Here is a 21,769-nt window from a genome sequence, read left to right on the forward strand (position 1 = left end):
GCGTTGGGGATGTCTGATGGGATCTTTGAGCTTGAGAGGAACTGCTGTCCTTGTCATGACTTCTGTGGGAGTCACCAGCTTCACCCCACACTGGGAAATGCGGAAAGGAGGCAAAAGGAGGGACCACAGCACCACGGAATATCCCAGAAAAGGACCACAAGGATCACTGAAACCAAACTCATCAAACTGGACTTGCTGGGTTTTGAAAGCCCCACCAAAACCAGATGTTTCTGGTGAAAAACAACCTCATAGCAGAGCTGGGAGCACAGGATCCCCTTCCATCCCCTGGCTGGATATCCAGCCCTTGGATGCAAGGAGTGACAGAGTCTTTAGGGCTGAAAGGAGCCCGAGCATTGGCAGCCAAAGGAGGGAAGCTTGTGTGAGCAGGCAACCCCTGGGAACACTGGAGAGTCAGCCCAGCCTTTTGGCCACCTTACCCTGTGCCAACTGGAGAGCAAAGCAGGAGCCCAGCAGGCTTTGTCACATGTTGACACCCTCCTGGCTGCAGTCTGTGGGGTGGGAGATGCTGGCACAGTGGTCCAGGGCAGAAAACAGGGAGTGCTTTCCTGCACACTCCTGTCTTCCCTGCCCAGGCACTTTCGTGTGGTCAATGTTGGCCAAAAAACTCTTTAACATTTCTGACAGAGCCACAAAACTTGTTGCACTAATTCCCACCAGCCCATAAACAAAGAAAGAGAAGCAGAAATACCCAGGACTTCTCTCCCATCTCCCTTGGCTTGTTCATTGTGAATTATTCTCATGGATACCAAAGTGCCTGAAGCAGGTGACCCACAGAAATCCAAAGGGAATTAATTTGGGATCTTGGTGATGCTTCTGCAAACCAGGCTGTGTTTTGTCCTCTCCTGAGTCAAACAACAACCACTGGGTCCCTCTCCACCAGGACACCCTGAAGGTGGGACAGCCAAAGCATCCTGATGCCAGCACAGACTTCAGGAATTCTGTATATGGATTTGCACTCGAGAAATCCACGGTCCTGAGCCCTCTGCCATACAAGAACTCAGGTTGCAAAGCAAACAGAAAACGCTGCTGTGCTGCTTTAATCCTCCCCTGCAATTAAAATGCAAACCCTGGACCATTTGGCCGTGGGTGTGCAGGATGTGGTGGGAATTGAGGGAGAGCAGGAGGTTCCACATGACATTTCCTCAGTGGGACGAGCAGAGCTGCATCTGCTGCCGGCCACATCAACAGCTCCAGTCCGAAACCCTGCCCATGTGGGCTGCAAACCCCTGCCCAGGAAGGCTCTGGAAAATTATGGGATGCAGTAGGGAAGAGCCTGACTTATTGCTACATAAAATATTATCCCTGAACTGTCACTATGCGTGAAATTTCTAAGGTTTTTCACAACAGAGGGAAAAAATATTTTCTCTTTTTTCCTTTTTCATTTAAAGTCGTACCAACGCTCAGCTCAGAGTGATGCATTTTTTACCTCTTCCATTATTTCTTTTCTGTTTTCCTTCCCCCATTATGAGCACATAAAAGCTTACTAAAGACAAAATCTGTGGAATTTGGAAAAGAGGCAAACACAGGCTGCTGTCAAATCCTTGGTTTGCTCAAGTCAGGCTCATTCTGCTGCCTAAAACTGAGCTGAGCAATTTTGAAAATGTGGAGCCAATCAAGCACAAAAACAGATTAAAAAAAAAAAAAACAGACTGGTTTTAATTTTTAAACATCCTAAACTTTAAATATTCCACATTCATCCCCTTAAAAATACATTAAAAAGCTCTAAGTAAAAGGTATTTAGATCAAAGTCATGTCACAACTACAACGGTTAAACCTAATTAGTCCCTAAGAACTTGTTTTTTAAGGAACACAATCCAGCTTGGTCAGATGATGGACTGAGGAGGCAGGGCTGCAAGAACTGTCCTGCACATGGAAATTTAGCTCCCAGCCTGCCTCCTGTAGGTCAGTGGCTGGGTTTTGACAAAAGGATGGAGGATAAAACAAGGGGAAAAAAGGAATCCTTTACTCACTAGTTCACGGTGCCGTATCCCTTGGCTTTAGTAAATCCCACAGAAATGGCAACCACCAAGGCAGGGAGCCCTATGGAAATGAAACAGGAGGAAATTGGTCATTTCATCACATGTACAGCCCTTCTCCCACTCAACATTCCCCATTTTTCCCAGAGTTATTCCAGCACCATCCATTTCAGCCTGGATCTGGGGCAGAGACTGAGCTCAGGACCCTCAGAACTAAACACAAGAACTTTAATTGCCTCTGTTATTTAAATAAATCCCATGAGCTGCAATCAGTTCCCGTCCTGCTGTGGTCTCAGCAGTTGTGTGGGGGATCTTTCAGTAGATTCAGACGTATAAAATTGATTTATTTTATTCTTAGGTCCTTCATGGTGTTTCTAAAGTTGGAATATTCAGCCACAACCCAGCTCCAAGAACCCAAAGATCAAGAGCTTTGTTTGCACTCAGTGTAGCAGGAACAACCCAGGTTCAAACCTGCCCCAAATGAGACATAAAAGGAAACTAAACCTGAGCTTCCCTATCCCACACAGGTCCCCCAAGATCTGTAATGGAGCAGATTCCTCTGAACAACAATGAGAAAGAGTTCCATGTCTCTTCCAGGATCTATGAAGGTTCAAAGTTCAGCTCTCCCCTTTCCCTAAAGAAATGTCTGGAGATCAGCTCATAGCATCAGGTTCTTCAGCTCTGGAGGTCTCCATGTGGCTTTTTATATCCCTCTTCTTTGTGGCAGGAGGAACTAAGCTGTTGCCACACTAAAGATGGGAAAATCCCATTAAGAATCAGAGGGATCAGTGGCCAGCTGGGATTAGTGCCCCTTGACGAGGCCCTAATTCCTGAGCCGCAGAGGTCACGGCAGGTGACTGCAGGAGATCCAAGGAATGTGCAGGCACAGCTCCCAGACAACATACCTCTGGGAAGGGGTCCCTCAGCAACACAAATCATCCCAAGGCAGATTAATAGGGAGGCTCTGCAGCGGCTGGGAGCCACAGGGCCAAGCTGGCTGGAATATGAAGCATTTGAGAGTAATCCTGTAGGGAAGTGCTTCTCTTCCCATGTGAGATTTCCAAGCACAGGTCACATTTCATCAGTCCAAACCCAACATGCAGTGGCTTTAAAATGCATGTTTTAATATTAACATTTAGACACTTTAAAAAGTGTCTGTTTTAATATTAATTTCCTTTTTCCTTTTTCTCCTCTCCTCTCCTCTCCTCTCCTCTCCTCTCCTCTCCTCTCCTCTCCTCTCCTCTCCTCTCCTCTCCTCTCCTCTCCTCTCCTCTCCTCTCCTCTCCTCTCCTCTCCTCTCCTCTCCTCTCCTCTCCTCTCCTCTCCTCTCCTCTCCTCTCCTCTCCTCTCCTCTCCTCTCCTCTCCTCTCCTCTCCTCTCCTCTCCTCTCCTCTCCTCTCCTCTCCTCTCCTCTCCTCTCCTCTCCTCTCCTCTCCTCTCCTCTCCTCTCCTCTCCTCTCCTCTCCTCTCCTCTCCTCTCCTCTCCTCTCCTCTCCTCTCCTCTCCTCTCCTCTCCTCTCCTCTCCTCTCCTTTTTCTCATTTTTTCCCTCACTGACTCTCACTCATCCTCCTTCACACCTCATCTGGATCAATCCTGACTGCTGCAATCCCTAGGGTGCCATCCATACAGCATCCCATGGGAAGAAACCACACGGGAGGGGACATTTTCAGGAATACAGCTTGGTGCAAGAAACCCTGGGAAAGAGGAAATTTGGCAAAGACTCTGCCAAAAATAGCAACTTGTTCTTCACAAAGCACCTCTCCCCGACGTGGTAATTATGCAGAAATCCAGAGTGGGGCTGTGAACTTGGCAGCTCCAGGGACTGGCACATTCCAAGGCTGGGTAAAAGCCTCAGATTGGGCTGGGAATGGGTCTGGACAAGGAGCAGCTACTACAGGTGGCAGCTACGTAGTTCAACCAAAGAGAATCATAATGAGAGGTGCAGCCCTGGGAGAGCTGTCAGTTAGATGGGATTAGATTCAAAAAAACCCCACCAAAAAAATCATATTTAAATTTTTTTTTATTATTATAAGACATTTATTCCTAACTGGCCTGTTCCATATACCTGGTGTGGTACAGGCAGTACCAGCAAGGCTTTGGGGGCTTTCTGCTCAAAGGGAATTTAACATTCACAATTCCAAGTAAACCCATTCAAAACCTCTTTCAAAGAATTTTGTACTTCCAGGTCACAGGAGAATCAGGCCATGTGTTAATCATGTTCCACTAGACAAGATATTTGCTAATAATTCCCAAGAGCCATTCTTGTTATAAACAGCTGAAGACCCACTCAGAGGCTGAGCTATGGCAGCATTAAAAATCCAGCTGTGGAAACTATAACAGAATCATAAAAATCCTGACAAAAAGCATTTCTTCTTTATTGGGGCTAAATATGATGACTGAGCTGTTCCTAGGGAACAATTTATCTGTCTATTCTAAACCAGAGAATATCCTGAATTGGAAAGCTCCACAAGGACCATCAAGTCCAGCTCCTGACCTTGCACAGGACCGCCCAAAGAGTCACATCATGAACTTGGAACAAGAATCATTAATCATAATTATTATTAATTATTATTAATAATAATTTAAAAATTGAATTGCAAAGTTGCACATCCAAGAGGAGACCAAAGAAATATAAAATAATGCTCCCTGCTGCTGAAATTCTCTGCAGCTTCAATGAGCTACAGCTGAGAGCAGCTGAGAACTTGGCAAAGATGTCTCGAACGAGGGCTTAGAGAAATGCAAATGTGCAAAGAGGGGAAAGGGGGGAGAACCAGCCCATGACAAAGTGAATTGTGCTAATTATTTCAGATTATGCTCTTTAAAACATATTTTCGGCTTCTTTCCTCTTACAAGTGCCATTAATCCCAGCTCTACAGCTGAAGTCTAGCAGGATGCTAAATATCCAAAATTCCCTTGCTGCCTTAATAGGCAAGAGTGTTCTTCATTTCTTGTCCTAACCTACTCCAAATGGTTATTATGCATCATTTATCAGCAGTGCATCCTAGCTCAGAGCTGACTACATTTTACTAGCAGTGCAAATTATGCTTCTACACATGTAGGGGGATTTTTTTTTTTTTTAATCTGTACAGACTACAAATGTGAATGCTGCTCATCCAAAATTCCCTTGGCTAACACGCCCATCTGTCCCAGCTTTTACAAATTGGGGCGGGGGGGAGAAAAATCCCTTTTTATTACCTAAGAAAGCTATTAGTCTGTTACATTTGATATCCCTGATGCTGCCAGAGTCACCAAGGAGGTATAAACATATGCATGAGCACACCCAGGCTCCTGCAGCCTGTCCTCTGCAGGTGCTGTGGTTCTGCTCCTGCTAACATGCAAACCCTGGATTTTAATAACACAATTTATTCTCTATTGTAAGCAAAAGCTTAGGAGGGAAAACTTAAAGGGATGAAGGCGCTGCAACGAGGCCGGCTCTTGATGTGCCAGAATAAATCACATCAGGGTGCTTGGTAAGCACCAGAAATCTCTTGCCTGGGGTGAATTGTGAGACTTCAGTAGTAAAATGAGGCATTAGTAGAGCTCAGCCACACTCCTTTCTTTCCTTTGCCTCCTCACTTCTCAGCAACTTTTTGTGCCGCTGCTCCTTTCAAACACACCCTTGTTATCACTTTGAAAGCCCAGGTTTATGGGTTTGTATTTGTTTCTACTACAGAATGCATCATTTAAGGCTAATAAATTAAACATATGGCAGAGGCAGAGGGAGAAAAATTAGTTACAAGCATCTGCAGCAGTCTCGCAGTTTATTTGTCTCCAAAAGGCACTGCTGCCATGGAGACAGGATTTCAGAGTTTGCTTCACTCCAGGTTGCTCTGCAGAATCTTAGAACCATAAAACCACTGAGGTTGAAAAGACCTCGAGGATCATGAGTCCAGCCAGGTCACTACTAAACCATGACCCTAAATGTCACTGCTTCATGGGTTTTTGAGGGCTTCCAGGGATGGTGATTCCACCACTTCCCTGGGCAGCCTGTTCCAATGCTTGGCCATCCTTTCAGGGATGAAATTTTCCCTAATATGCCATCGAAACATTGCCTGGTGCAACTGGAGCTGTTTCCTCTTGCTCTATTACTTTTACCCAGGAGCAGAGCCTGGCCTCTCCAGCTGCACCTTCCTGTCAGGGAGCTGTGGAGAGTGAGAGGGTCCCTGCTGAGCCTCCTCTTCTCCAGGCTGAGCCCCTACAGCTCCCTCAAGCACTCCAGGTGCTCCAGACCCTTCCCCAGCTCCACTGCCATCTCTGGACATTTTCCAGCTCCTCAATGTCTTTCTTGTAGAAAGGAGTCCAAAACAGACCCTACAATTGGAGGTTTGGCCTCAGCAGTGCCCAGCACAGAGGGACAATCCCTGCCCTGGTCCTGCTGATCGAGGTCAGGATTCCCTTGGCTGGTATCATGTACCAACAGAACACATCCAACACGGAGGGAGACAGAGAGAGAAAAGTAGAAAGCAAGAAACAGACCCAACCCGAGGAGAAACCACTCCTGGAGCACCCTCTGCAACCTGAACTCGACTCCTCTATTTTCAGGCGCGCCGGGCAGGAGGTTCAACTTATGGATATATATTTTTAACCATTTCAGCCCTTCTTGAAACCCCTGCGAGGGTTCCAAGCACCCTCTGCCAAGCCTCCTGAGGTGCACCAGCCCCTCCTGCAGCCTGGCCCTTCTCTGCTCCGCAGCCCCCGGATCCTCACCCCATCCGAGACACAAGAAGCGCTTGCGGATGATGCGGTTCCGTAACCGGCCCGTCACGGCCATGTAGGACTGCCAGGCCTCGGTCAGCACCCAGCAGAAAGAGGAGAGGAAGAAGAAGTGCAAGAAAGCCGCCACCAGCGTGCAGATCACCTGCAGAGAGGAGGAAAGGAGGACACGTGAGAGGAGCGGCAGGCGGAGAGAGCAGCAGGGAGCAGAGAGGAAAGGTGCGGGGAGACGATTCCAAACCGGGCTCTGGAAGGAAAAGTCATGGAGATCAGGACATGGAAATACTGTTTTAGAAGGGGCAGGCTCCTCCAAAAGCTTTGACTTAGCAAAGATCAAAGCCTTAAATTTAAGTACTACATGGAAATAATCTGCTTTTAAGCATGAGCTTTAGGATAAGGCCACGGTTAACACTTCAGAAGAATTGTGGAATTATAGAGTGTTTGACTGGGGAGGGACCTCAAAGATCATTTAATCACAACCTCCCCAAAACAGGCAGGGACACCTTCCACTAGAAGTCTGAGCACATATCCCATTCTGGTGCTTTCTTGACTTCAGCAGGATGTATTTAATTTCCAAAACATCCAAACATCCATGATCCTTACGAGGCGGGGGGGACAGAGTAGTTATAAACAGTGCACTAATCTCAGCTCAAAAGGTTTGCAAACCACCATGTCCCTGACAGCCCAGCCATGGAAATGAAATCTGAGGAAGGTAATTTGGATGGTGCCCCTGCCAGAAACACAGGGCTGAGTGAAAGAGTTAAGCCGTGAGAGCTGGGTGAAACCATGGCTGCCAGGGGCTGGGAAAGGACTGCAAACATCAGGGCACAGTTGTCCAAGAGCACATAACTACCAGCAGACAGGAGGGAGGAGAAAAAAAAAAGAAAAAGAAAGAAAACCCCCCTAGATTAGAAAGAATTTCATAATGGTGAGCTCTACTACTTGGTGGGGAAATCTCACAAGGGAAATGCAGGCAGCTTAAGCCATTTAAAATTAAACTGGGGAAAGAACTGGCAAATGCATTATGAAGAACAATCCCAGAGTGCCAGGGAGATGGACTGGAAAGCTGACAAGCTCCTCTTTGTTTTAACTCAGCAAGGCCAAATCTTTCACTGGTGCAAATTGGTGCCGCTCTGTTTCACTCAGCCAGTTTTCCCCCCATCTGGGAGCTGAAAACTGTGAATCAATGTACTCGACAAGAAAGTGATGGGAAGAAACTCCAGTGGCTCCTGAGGAGAAGGGAGAGCAAATAGATTTTAAAAGTGACTATGGATGGAAAAAAAATATGGCTTCAGGCATTTGGGGGAGGGGGAAGTTTATAATCAAGAATTTCTTTGCTTTGAGTTATATGGGGAAACATGGACTTGGCTTTATGGTCAATGAACCTTTCTCTTTTTCCTCTTTTTTTCAACCACCAGCATCTTTCAAGCCACAGTTCTCATGCACAGAGTGGCTTTTATCATGATTTTATCGGACTGCTCTCGATTCATCCACTGGCACCACCCGACGTTATCAGAGGCTGTGAATAAAAGCAAGACCGTGTGTTCTCTGAGATAGGAACTGCCTTTTTTTGTTCCAGATTTGCATTTGATACCAAATCCCTCCGTATTCTGCTTAAAAGTGGATTCAGGATGTCAGTTCAGTACAAATTACACAGCTCAATATGATAATATGATAATGTCCAGTAATTTTCACATTTTACAAGAATCCTAAAAAAAGGTTGTTCCTATCCATCAGCTTACAAACCCTATATGAAACAGCTACAAACAGAGGATGCTTTCTGGAATTGATTTCAAGAGATTGCTATTTTATAACACTTTTTTTTTTGACTGATATCAGGTACAACATTGTTCACATTGCCTTTTTGATTTTGTTTCAAGCCAACACAGTTCCTCCTTATAAAGGGGAAAGAAAAGCATTGCTTTGCAATTTTACACAATTTTACACAAAGATACATTTGGGTTTGTTTTTGGTTTTTTTTCTCAAATGAGTAGCTTTGACAGAAAGGGAAGAAGAGAGGAGGGGAAGACAAGAGAAATATGCACATTTCAGCTGGACTAGGATGAACTCATCGCCTCAAATGAACTTGGCCAACTGATAGGCAGGCAAATATTTGCTTCTGCAACCTCTGCTGCAGGTTTTCCCTTCCTTGTGGGGAAAACCAAACATCCCCATGAAGGGCTAAGCACAGGAATATGATGTCCCAAGATCCAGCAGAGCCTGTCAGTCTGTCAAGGCCATTAGCCCTTGTTTTCCTTTAAGAGGAGAAATCTGTTCTCTTCCAGCCTCAGAGACATGGCCACTTCCTGCAGCATCCCTTCCCTTTGTATCCCCGGATTGCTGACTGTAATTTTTTTTTTTTAGCCTTTTCCCAGGCCTTTCATCTTCAAAAAGCTTAGCAAATCCAGGCGTGGAATCTCGCCTTTGAGGTTACACGGATGGAAATGCAGGGAGAATTTGACATTTCCAGGGAAGCCGATACCGCAGAAACCTCCCGGAGAAGCCGCAATTATAAATCACCAACATCTTAAGGCGCTCTATTATCGATAATTGAATGTGAATAAAATCTTAATTTGCACTCCTTCGTCTCTCCTCTGTATAGTTTTCTCTCTCTGTTGCCTGCCAGAGACTGTTTACTAGATGGCTGAGAGGAAATCCAAGAATAACCTTTCTATTTCTGGGGTTTCATGCATATGGATGTGCAAAGAGCTAATCTGCCTCCTGCCATCACTGCCAGGAGCTTCGAATCCCCACCAACAGCTCCCACAGTGAACTCCCAGAGTCACGGGACAAAAAATCCACCAGGGAGAACCTGGGTTCATAACTGCTCTGGAGGAGGTGGGAGAGGAGGAACACATCCAGCTCCTGCCCTGAGGTGAAGAAGAACCACCAAAGACAAAGTCCAGCCGTGGTTTGTCCAGTTGAGCATCCCTCAGTGCTTCATCCCATGGAAAGAAGCTCCCAGCACACATTTAGTGTGGCAGAAAACACAACCAAGGAAAGCAGGGTCTTGGGTCTTCCTCTCTCCACCTCCTACCAGCCATGGAAGATAACTCTGCTCTGGGAAGGGAGTTTCTGAAGGGCACTTTTTGGCAGGAGCAGAGCTGGTTGCTTGATACCACACTTCTCTGCACACACAGGGCCCCAGCAGCTGGAAGGCTTTTCCTAAAACAACCTAACCCTAATCCAAAGGGCCTTCCAGGGAAATGCATCCCTGATTCACTAAATCCTTCAGCTTCTCTGCAGGAGTCATAAAAACATGGAATGGCTTGAGTTTTGGGAGGGACCTTAAAAACCATCTCGTTCCAGCCCCTTGACATGGGCAGGAAGATTTTCTTTGTGCTCAAAGCTCTGTCCAACCTTGCCTTGAACACTTCCAGCGTTGGGGCACCCACAATTTCTCTGGGCAACCTGTTCCAGTGCCTCACCACCCTCACAGGGAAGATTTTATTCCTGATATGCTTCTAACAGCGACACCACGCTCATGCTGCCAAAGCAGGGGCTCAAAAAACCCAGCTGGTCACTGGTTCCTGTTAGGCAATAACTGATTTTTGACTTCTGATTGTGATTTTGGCAGCAGAAAGAGTGGAGGAGGCGTCTTGACTCACGTTTTTTGGCTCAACAGAGTTACGATGGTCAGAGCATTTGGGAAGAGGGGAAAATTTACAAGAGGAAAATACTAATGGTGAGCTGTGATTTGTCATGCCAGACATCAACAGGGAAGCTGAAAGTGCTTGAGCTGGAAAAAAAATCATGGAGGCAACACATGCCTCTCCAGCTGGGTCTGTAGGAAGAGAGCAACCAGTGCTCATGGCTTGGAAAACCACACTGGGTCCTGCCTGGGCTGCTGGAGTCACTCTGGGATCTGCTCCGAGTCCCTCAAGGCCCTGCAGTGCTCACGGTGCATCTGGCAATGCTCCCCATCCCCAAAAAAGGTTGGACAGTTTTGTGCCTGTGTTCATTAACATCTGCCAAGTACTTTCAGCTCAGAGTATAAAAACTGCCGGAGAAATAAATGTAAAGCTGAGAGGTTGTTTGTTTGGGTTTTTTTTTTAAAGCCTTTTCTCAATCTGTCTTTGTAATTTTTTTTGAAAATAAAATGGTTAAAGCCTTGCAAATCACCACGCTTCTTCACTGTGCCATGTGCCAGCTACTCTAGGCAGATATTCAAAAATATCACATTGGTTTTAATCAAAGCCCTGAGGATGCTGACAAATTATCAAAGAGAGAGCGAGAGAGAAAATTGAAATCTGCCATTTAGCCGTGTCTTTGACATGTCGCTAATTAACAGATGGAGGAAAAATGAGGAAGCGCTGCCTGAATGGATCATTTCAGTGCTAAATCAGGGGGAAAGCAAACAAATAAACAAAGCCCCGGTGGATCCCTTACCTTATTCCGGGTCTGGGTCTGTCCGATGAGGATGAGGGCGTTGGAGGAGATGATGGAGAGGCAGAAGTTGATGAGGATGACGGAGCGCTCCGAGCGGATGTACCTGCAGCGAGAGAAGAGGGGAGGGAGACCCACCCTGTCACAGCCTGCCCTGGCTGACCTCTGGAAAGCAGCAATCAATCCAGGCCAGGCTCTACAAAATTGCCAATTTCCTGAAGATTTTATGTGCTAGACAGACAAGAATGAGGGGGGAAGGGAGAGGGAGAAGATGTCTCCATCATCCCCATCAATGCTGGAGTTAGGAGCCAACAAACGAGGGGCCAGCCTAGTCTGAGCCCCTCCTAAAAACAGCAGAATGTTGCAAATCTTCTTCAGCTCTGCCTACTTGAAACGGGGGCTTGAAAAGGAGCTTGAAAGAAAACAAACAGGCAACACACGGAAAAGATTCCCAACCAAGAGCCACAGGCATGCTGGCGATGGAAGCAGATTACAAACACATGCACCTTGACAACAAAGTGTGTGTGATTCAGCATTCCACTTCCTTCAGCCTAACAACCCCTCCTGGGGTGAGAAGCATTGAGAAGCACTTCTGGCTTTTATATATACTTTTTTTTTTTTTTTACCTTTTTTTTTTTTTTTTGGTACTATTTCTCCAAACTAGGCCAAATACATAACTGCAGCTGTGGGTTTGGGACATCAGGGACAGCAGTTAGGGAGTTGTTGCCTTCAGCACCTTGCAGGAGCCAGCTATTTGTCATTTCTGATTTGCAGCACAGCACCAGGCTCGCTGCCGAGGTAAGTGCACCACAATTAATTCAAACCACTGGCCAGGGAGGGAAATTTCTTTGAAGGCACTTTTATGTACCTGATAAAACAAAAATGGAACTGTAAAGGTGCAAGTCCTCAAGGACTGACTCAAGATCTGACCACACCAACGTTCACACACGTGAATTATCTCAAAGATGCTGCAAGTGCCCTGCCTGAATGCCAGATGAGTGAAGAGGAGATGCTGATGCTTATATAAATTAGAAACAGATGTATTAATCAACCAGCTCATCCCTGGAGGCTAATGCAGGATTATTTCCTATATTCCAGCACATCAACTATTTATGTTGGGAATTTAATTTCATTAATTAATTTTAGCAAGAGTGAGTTGGTCGTGCCTTGGCTGCAGAGTTTTGAGTTTCTGATGAGGAGGGCAGGATGGGTTTACTGCACGTGTGTGTTCTGCCAAGGGTAAATCTGTGCTTTAGACCTGGCTGTAAAATTTTGAATTTTCAACTTCCCCTTGAGCTTTACCTTCAGACAAATATGTATGGTGAAGCTATGCTTTCCTGGAAGCAAAAAAAAAAAAAACAAAAACAAAGGTAGCATGAACTCCTACTTAATCTGTTGGAAATCTGGTTTATAGGAAGTTCTTCCTGAAACACTCCCAGCCCCAGAACAGGCTGCAAAATCTAGGATCCCTCCTCAGTAAGAAACTGCGTTGACAGGCTGCAAATGAGCTTCTGGTTCCTTCCACAGCCGAGCTGAGCCCAAATTTCCTGATTTCACTGGGCTCCATACAGTGCTGGGCACCACCTGAACCCTGCTCCATTTGTCACTGGAGACCTCAATCTTTTCATGCTTTGATTGTGTGAAGTAAAACCTCAAATCTCCAGTCAGGAGCTTCTATGGGGCAGAAACAGAGATTTGGACTCTGTCCTGGTGGGAAGGAGATGTAATAAATCTGTGTAGCAACACTATGATCCCACTGCTATTAGCATGAACTGCTGAAGTCTCCACTGGTCAGAAAAAGGTAAGAAATGAGTTGACCATAAATCTGCATTTTAATGTAAGGGGAGATAATCTAGCTGTTTTAAGACTTTTGCCCCTTAAGCCCCCTTAAACCAACTCTCTTTTTCCCCTGCTTCCCTTCACACCCTGAGAATTTATCTTGTTCTCCAGATCCCTGAACTTCCAAAGAACAAGATGTGGGTTGGCAATGAAAAGAATCAGAATAATTTAGGTTGGGGAAAAAAAAAACCAACCTCTCAAGTTCCCAGTCCAATGCTATGCCCCAAAAAAGGACTGATTTCAAAGTCAGATCAGGTTTCCCAGGGTCTCATCTGACTGAGATTTGAAAATCACCAGGAACAGGAATGCCACCATCTCTCTTGGCTGACTTATTGCAGCACTAAACTGCTTAACTTAACTGCTCTCCTGGTGAAGGATTATTTTGCTTTATATCCAGCTGGGTCTTTTCCTGCTGCAGCTGGTGCCTCTAGACCTTTCCCTGCCTACCTCTGCAAGTTGTTTGGCTTCTCCATGACTGCTCTTTAACAGCCTCCTCTTCTCCAAGTTTGTTCCCTTTGCCTCCTTTGGCATTCTCCAGCTCCCTCAGCATCCACTGGACTTGCTGGGATGTGCTGGTATCTCTGCCATTGGGGGGGATTCAAAACTGGGCACCTTTTCCAGCTGTGGCCTCAGGAGTGTCCAGGTTGCTACAGAAGGCATTAATCAATGTTGGCCACTCTACCAAGTCTGACCAGCCCTTGATTAGACCTCAAACCTTTGACCACTACCCTCAAATCCTGCAGGAATTTCATCCAGATATAAAGACACCAATCCAGTGCATAATTCCATGATCTGGATACAAAAATGCATTTGGAGACTGTGTTAATGGCCTTGGTAACACCAAAATCCACACCAGCTGCTTCTCCCCACTGTCCATGTAAGCAGTCATCCTATCCCAAAGGGAAAACAGGGCAGCCAGGCACAACCTGTCCTCCACAAATCCTCACAAATTGTTCATTCCCAATTGCTTCCCTGTCCATCATTTTGCCTGGAAATAACCTTTAGAGCTACTTGCTCTTTAATCATCCCAGGGGCCGTGTAGGCTGACCGGTCAGTTGTTCTCTGGATCCTCCTCCTTGCCTTTTCTAAAGGTGGGAGTAACATTTGCCTTCTTCCAGCCTCCAGGAAGCCCCCCAGGCGACAGAGAGTGGCTCCACAGTCACACCAAACATCTCCCTCAACGCATCCCATGGATCTGCAAACACCCACATACCTTAAACAGTCCTTGTCTCTCTTTTCCTTGGCAGTGGGGAGCATTTTCTCCCCTGGATTCTGCCTCTGTGGAGGAATTTGCGTGCCTAGGAGCCAGCCCTGCCAGCAGAACATGGCAAAAAGGCACTGGGTACCTTCACCTTTTCAACTTCCTTATCCACTAGGCTGCTTGTCCCACTCTGCACCATTTCCTGGGAAATCCTTTGGTGCTGACGTACCTCCAGACCCCATTCCTGATGCCTTTCACATCCCTGACCACTTTCAACCACAGCTGAGCTCTGACCATTCTAATTCAATCCTGCATTCCTGGGCAATTCTTCCAGAGTCCTCCTTGGTAGCCTGACCTGGATTCCAAACACTTCCTTGTTAAGTTTCTGCTCAGTCAGGATGCTAAGAAGACCTCCTGCCACGCTTGCTTTTTTTTCCTTCCATTTCCTCTTCTCCAGCACAGGATGCTCCACTGAAAGAAATCACCATTCCTCTCTCCAGACCCTCTGGCCAAAGGAGCCAGGAAATTGTATCAGAGGGGGGAAAAAACCTAGAACTTGATGGGTTTTGCCCAAAAAAACATCTGCAGCAAAGACAGAACTACTCCAGGGTGCTGCCTTGCTACCCCTCTGCTGATACATGGATTCTGTCTACTTCTCAAAATATGCTGTACTTAGCCGCAAAACTGGGAAAAACCCACTGCTAATTTAAGGAACTTCTGCTCCAGCCTGTGTCCTACAATCACAGAATATCCTGAGTAGGAAGGGACCCACAAGGATCAGCAAGCCCAACTTCTGGCCCTGCACCAACAATCCCACCCTGTGCCTGAGTATGTGTCCAAACACCCCTTGAGCTCTGGCATATTTGGTGCTGTGATCATTTCCATGGGAGCCTGTTTCAGTGCTAAACCAGCCTCTGAATTAAGAGATACTTCCTGATACCCAACCCAACCCTCCTGACACAGCTCCAGCCATTCCCCCAGGCGCCGTCACTGGTCACCAGCGAGGATCCCCACGTGCTGTGTGAAGCCCTGCACCAGCTGAGACAGATGGAAAAGGTGGGAAAAGCCCACAGTCTGTTTCTCTGCCCCCATTAGACTCCTCTCCTCTCCACAAACACTGAGTCACCGCTGCTTTCTCACCGTGTGTACACACACCCCTCTCCACACAGCCACTTACTCATCCCTGCCACCTCCCACCAGGGCCAGGAGTGCCTCAGCATCCCCAGCACAGGCAGAGCTCCTGGGTTTAAAGCAAGCCTTAACAGCCCCTCGAGAGCTCACTGACAGCCTCTCAATCAATCCTCAGGAGTGAGAAAAGCTGGGGCTGTTCTCTTGCAGCGATGCAGCACTCACCCGGCTGCTGCCAGGGACAGAGCTCTGCCCTGCCCCACATGTTGATGGGCTGGTGGATGAGCTGCTCGATAGCAGGGATCGATCCCATGCTATGGAAAGGTCACTGACTCCAGAGGCTGTAGAGCTGCAATGAGTTCAGGGATGGAAAACACATCGGGGCACTCCTGAAATGCCAGTGTGTCAAGGAGCTGCTTGAAAAGAGGTCTCATTTCACCTGCTCTGACCCCTGAGTGGTTGGGTTTTCTCCCCAGTTTTTTTTTCATTTCCATGCCAGTTTTCAATTTTTTTCCCTCAATTCCCCCTCTTTTCCCACACGGGTGGTGGAGCACGTGGCCCACACACAGATTGTGCCTCCAGCTGTGACCCAGGACAGGCAGTGCAGAGACAGAACAAGGTCACTCCACTTCTGTGGCCCACTGTGTCACTGACCCCTCTGTCGAGCCTGCTAATAAGACCAGAGATGCACCATCTGCAGCAGGGATTTTTGCAGCCATCTGTCTGCTGGGAACTGGAGTGAGGCCACCAACAGGCCACCAACAGCCGTCGAACAGAAACAACTCCCAGTTTCCAAGGGGGCCGTGCCAAGTTGGCCGTGTCTGAAGTGATCACTTGCCTCAAAAAAGCTCGTGCCATTCATGCCAGTGGCTGAGTAGGTGCCACCAAGGAGCAGCCTTTATTTGGGGGTTTTGAATGGGGAGTGGAGGGGAAATTCATTTCCTCCCTTATATGTAGCCCAAAGATGGGATCACCTCCCTGTTACTCTTGCCCCTCTTTTCTTCACCGTGTTCCTCTCCCTCTTTCTCGCCCTCCCTTCTCTTCTGGTTCCCATTTACACAAACAAACCCTAGCTGGGCAAAATTCTGGGAAAGCTTCCAGATTGTCAGCCTCAGCGAGCTTATTCATCAGAAGTGTTTCATACTCAAGCTGGGTCTATGGATGCATGCTCCAGATGCCTTTGTCCAGAGTTCTGAATGGGAAATTTTCCGGCCAAAGCTCCACAAAACAGCTGAGCTCTGGTGAGTGCTCTCCACACAAGATCAGGCAGCCAGGACAGGAGGAGTTTCTCTCCAGCACGGTGGAAAAGAACCACTTTGATGCTGCTCCTGTGTTTTAGAGACAATAATACTGCTGATTCCATTTCTAAGCACTCCTCCAGCTGCTGTCTATCAGAATGTACAACATTTAGGGCAAAACAAAGTGGGAGCCAGGAGATAATGTTGAATACAAAGTTCCTGAGACCATTAATAGGAAAGCACATTCACGTCCAGCAGCTATGCCTAAAATAAAAAGGACACACAGAGCGCTCGGGGCTCAGCCACGGGAATGCTGTGAAGTTTGGAAAACATGAAAACATGATCTACAGAGAAGAAATGGAACAAACTCAGCGCACCAAAGAGAAATTCTAGAGATCACTCAATCATGCTTTACAAATATTTACACAGAGAGACTCAGGATAGAGAGCCCTTCAATCAAGATATAGCTGGTCTCAGGATCACTTGGAAATGCATGTCCATCCTTGGCTAGCTCAGAAATACCCATTCAAGCCTCCCTTAAACGTGTCCTCCCATTCCTGCTGATCGTTTTGGCCATAGGCATAAGGCAAAAAGTGGAATGAGAAATTAAACAGAACATATTTGAAACAGGTCAGGCAATTTACTGTCCTCAATAACAGTAAATATTGGAGGGGTAGAGGGGGAGCACAGTCCTGGAAAAAAATACATCATGTTATTCCAAATGGCTCTGGCATGCTCCAAACTGATTCAGCCTCATGTCTGAGCTTGGGCTTCAGATCCTGACCCTGTTTCTGATAGGAAAGAGAGGGTGAGGCTCGAACGCTTGCTCTTTAATCTTCTAGCCTAACTTTCCACTTGATCCTGACACCAGTGACCCCAGTAAGTCACCTACCGGCGCTGCTCAGTGCCGCCCAGCCTGAGGAAAAGCAGGAGAGGACAAGGACTTGAGCACATCCAATGATACCCCAGGCACGGAAAAACCTGAGTTCTAGATAAATGTTATCATGATCAGTCTTCAGCTGCCAAAATTAACCAGCCACTATGCACTGTCACAGTATCAACAAAAAAAAAAAAGATGCATTTTTGCTCAGTTTTTACTCTCTTGTTTCTTTCCTCTATCAAAGAGCAGAAAAGAGTTATCTCAATTCAACCTCTAAATGGAATTTACCCTTTCCTTCCTGCTGAGAAGAAGCACTGCACAAAATAAGAGCCTCACACCGATCCCTTCTCCCAAAAGGATCACCAGTAATACCCAACTGTACTCCCTGCAGTTGGATTTCACAGACATTCACCTGGTTCTGATTTGTCTTTGCTTGGCCTCGAGCCATGAAGGTCTCAGCATGTTTGCCACTGATTTAGGAGAGACATGGATCTCACAGGATAAACTCAGACCTTGTTCAAGGCAATACAGGGAGGAAATCCCTTGTACACCTTGGGTCCTCCAGCTTAGAGTCACCAGAATGCATCTAAGAAGGGCATGGGCCAATTGTTCATTAAAGCTTCAAAATCCCTTCAGCCTCCATAAATGACACAAATTTAGGTTCCACCCGACCTGTGCACAGGAGCTGTCAGCAATGGGATGTACTGAGGGATCCCATATGCACCTGAAGCTGAAGGCAAAACGTAGCTAAAAGTCTGGGGAGTTATTCAGATGATTTAAGGTTTAACGTCCTTAAGCTCCTGAAAAGTTCTGTCAGTTCTTCAGGCCAGATGTTTTCATGGCAGGTCACGGAGGCTTGGATGTTTCCAAAGAATTACCTTGCATCAGCATCTGCCTGCCAAGAGGCCGTGCGTGTCCACCTCGCCTCTGACAAGGTTTCCTGGGGTACACAAAGGCATCGAAACCAGCACGAGGCTTTTGGAAATGGAACAATGTCCCTACATGAGGGCATGGCACTAATTTCACTCTGCTAATTTCTCTGGCACTGAAAGGAGAGAATAATGCCAGCTAAGCCACCAGGATGACTTTCTGCAGGGCCCACTCATTCCCAGTTCTTCCTCAAGCACCAGGCACCCAAAATCACAGAGCAAACATTCCAGGATCCGTGTAGGTCAAAAGACAATTACTTTCCCCAAAAAGAAGAGAAGAGAATGAAAGCCATACCTCCAAACAGAGACATAAATGATAATCAACAGCAAAAGTGTCAGCGAGGATACTCCACAGCCTACAATTAACGTGACAGAAGGGACCAGCACCTTTTCCGTGTTCTGAAAGAGAGAAAGTGAGACATTAAAAAATAAGTTTAGCCAGTTCTACCATGAAAATTCCACGGCAAGAACTCTCCTGTTTGTTGGTGTGTCCACTCAGCTGACCTTCACATCACACTGTGCATAAAAACAAACAGGGAAGGAGACCAGGATCTGTTTCTCCTTGACCCAGCCTTTTTTTTTTTTGGACCTGTTCCCACAAACCAGTGCCAAGCCTGGGTAACAATTCTGATATCCATGGAAGGCAGGCATGTGAAAGGTGTTATGAGAGGAGGATCAGGCTCTTCATATCCAGTGTGAAAGGGGGAAGATAATTAATGAAGCAATAACATAACAATTACAAACGAGCTCTTCTGGGACGGCAGTGATGAAGGGTGGAGGATGAAAAGAAGGTGAAAATTTTCCACCAACCACAAACATTCATCTGGAAAAGGATGAAATGAAGCAAGGGGGAAAAAAACCAAGACGTGTATCCTCCCCAGGGATCCACCATCCATCAACTCACTGCTCTTACACCACTGCACAAGGCATTTTTTCATAGAAGGGGACGGCACAGCCTGGAAAACCTGGTGTGGAATGGCTCTTTTTTCTGACTGAATACAAAAGAACATCAGCTCTTCCAACATCAAGAGCAAACACACGCTGTAACCTCTCTAATGGAGCTCTCTGCATCCTGTGACTGTAACTACCCAACATCTGCCACACTGATATCACTGAACTCGCCCTGTCCTCAGCTCAGAGCGAGGAGCTCAATCCCACTTGGCTTTCCCTGCTGCAGGCATTTTTTTTTCCCCCTGGCACGTTTCTTATTTCCACATCAGTGATCTCTGCTGGCAGGAAGGCAGAGAGAGGCAGAGCCCCACGCAGAACAGACACCAAGAACCCTCTGTTTAGGGTGACACCGTTTGCAGAGGACAGGGAGCCCAGTCAAGGTTGTCATTAGATTGGCACAGCACCAGCACCTCGCACTTCACTCATGGAGATGAGATGGCTTCTGACACAGCAAGGGCTTAGCACAGGAGATAAAATAAAAAAAGGAAAGTAAATTATGCATGAATTTGGGAATGAAACAGGCAGTCCTCTAAGGACTTGACTGCACTGTTTTTTTGGCAGGCATGAGGCTGCTCAGCCTGAACTTCTAGTCAGAGGGGTGCCATGGAGCTGAGGCTACAGCAGCTCTGTTCCAGGCTACTGAGCCTTCTGCGAAGTAAAATACATCAGGCAGGGCTCAGTGCTGGGTTTAAATGGAGCCTGGCCAGCTCAGCACGTGGACAAACCAAACCTGTGTCCACTTACTCAAGGTTCACAGTCACAACAGGGTTACTCCACAAAAAGAGATGAACAACCCTGATACGCAGAGGTCAGAGCTGAATTGTCCCTGAATTTTTGAGCGCTTGGGAAAATCCTCCTTATTTGCTTATTTTGAACAAGGACACCTCTCACAGCTGAGGGGAATTAATGAGGAACAAAACTTTTACCACTCCACCGCAAGGAACCCCTCAGCAGCTGTCGGGAAGGATGGAACAAGAACTTCCAAAATTTAGTGACAACTGTAGAAGTCTAGAAAACAAGGGGATTAATGTGAATGTCTCAAACATGGATGGTTGTGGAGCCAACCAAGGATTGTTGGTAATAACACACAGTGAGCAAGAACAAGGTGTGGCTGGAGAAGGGGCCATGCACAGGTAAGGCAGCACTTTTCTGGGAAAAAAAAAATCCTTGTTCTGGTACCTGGAGATGAGCACAACCCAGCAAAGTGCAGGCACAGGAATAAGGATGAGAATTGGGCATGGACTCTAGGATGGATTAAGACCACCCAAGATCCCTGAAGGCTCCAACCCACTTCCAGAGAGGTCTAGAACAACAGGCTGTGCATGACAACTGATGTGCATGGAAAGAGAGAGACTTATCTCCAAAGCAGAGAAAACTGATCTATAAAAAGATACTCCCTGGGCTCATGGACACCCCAGGACCCTGAGCACCCCATCAGCTGGATCAATACTGGAGCCAGCAGTGGTGATTTCTCTTTTTCCCTTTCCTTGTTTCTCCTTTGTTTCTGTCCCCCCCCCCCTTAAATCCACCTCCTTTTCCCTTCCACTCTACCCCTTTATCTAAAACCCACTGCCATGTGCTGGCACCAGATCAGGGACTAACATAACAATTTCCCCCCGTAATTCACTTATAAAACTTGGGACCCTTCTGACTTCTGCCATTCCTTTTGACCAAAAATTCTGGGTGCTTCCTTCCCCTTAAGGGTGGGATGTCACACACAGTCAATGGCCTGAATGCCCAGCTGGCACCAAAAGGAGTACAGATGGTCTGAGGGATCTTCACTAGGTGCAGACCAGCTACACACAAGAAACCTCAGCCTCACCAATCCCTCCTGCATTTCCTTCTGCTTTGAGATTCCCAAAATCCTCATGAAAGAGATGTTTCAGGTCTCCTGTGGATTCTTTCCCTAAGCTTTTACAGACACCTAGATCACTGTGATTTTTTACATCAACTCCTATGCCTGTGCTCCCATCCTGAGAATTTACTCCAGCCAAATCTTCATGCAAGGTTAGAAACATGCTTCTGGAAACGAGGTAAACATAAATTTCAATGAAAATATCAACGCTTTGATTTTGTCTTCCATCAAACAAAATTGAATTTGGACATCATCCAGGCAAGGTGAGTGCTGATATCGCATATTTTGCTCCTTATAAATTGAAATGTGGAAAGGACTCTGATTTTGTCAGGTGGGGTGTGGCAGAGATGGATGCAATGTCCTGTAGGAAGCCACAGCCTGCTTTGTCCCCCTTGCAGAATCCTGCTGGACAACCCTGTCCCAGTGCAGAGGGGCATGGCTGTGACAAAAGCACTGTGGAACACAAGAGGCTCAGCCATGGATGGCTCCTTGCTTGCTCTCTCCAAGCTCCTTCCCAAGCCTTTCCCTCTCCCTGCTCCCCCCTTACGGCAATTTGAGTTCACATCGCACAAACGGTGGCCTGGGATGAGCATCTATTGTGACATTTGATTTAAGTAGGTCTCATTTCACTGACTTTTCATGGGTAACTG

The 21,769-nt window shown here is 46.8% G+C and overlaps 1 protein-coding gene across 1 annotated transcript in view; it reads right to left on the reverse strand.

Annotated features, from left to right (window-relative positions):
* Nucleotides 1–21,769, reverse strand: part of ADGRB1 (adhesion G protein-coupled receptor B1) — a gene marked incomplete at both ends in the record, with an annotated part of 203,242 nt that overhangs the window by 47,264 nt on the left and 134,209 nt on the right. Inside the window, 4 exons of the mRNA XM_084209835.1 lie at nucleotides 1,992–2,061; nucleotides 6,707–6,857; nucleotides 11,102–11,204; nucleotides 18,609–18,712. Of these exons, the coding sequence (XP_084065961.1) occupies nucleotides 1,992–2,061; nucleotides 6,707–6,857; nucleotides 11,102–11,204; nucleotides 18,609–18,712 (428 nt within the window). The remainder of the gene's footprint in view (nucleotides 1–1,991; nucleotides 2,062–6,706; nucleotides 6,858–11,101; nucleotides 11,205–18,608; nucleotides 18,713–21,769) is intronic.

Source organism: Fringilla coelebs (assembly GCF_963513975.1).
Source record: "Fringilla coelebs genome assembly, chromosome: 1".
Taxonomy (NCBI): Eukaryota; Metazoa; Chordata; class Aves; order Passeriformes; family Fringillidae; genus Fringilla; species Fringilla coelebs.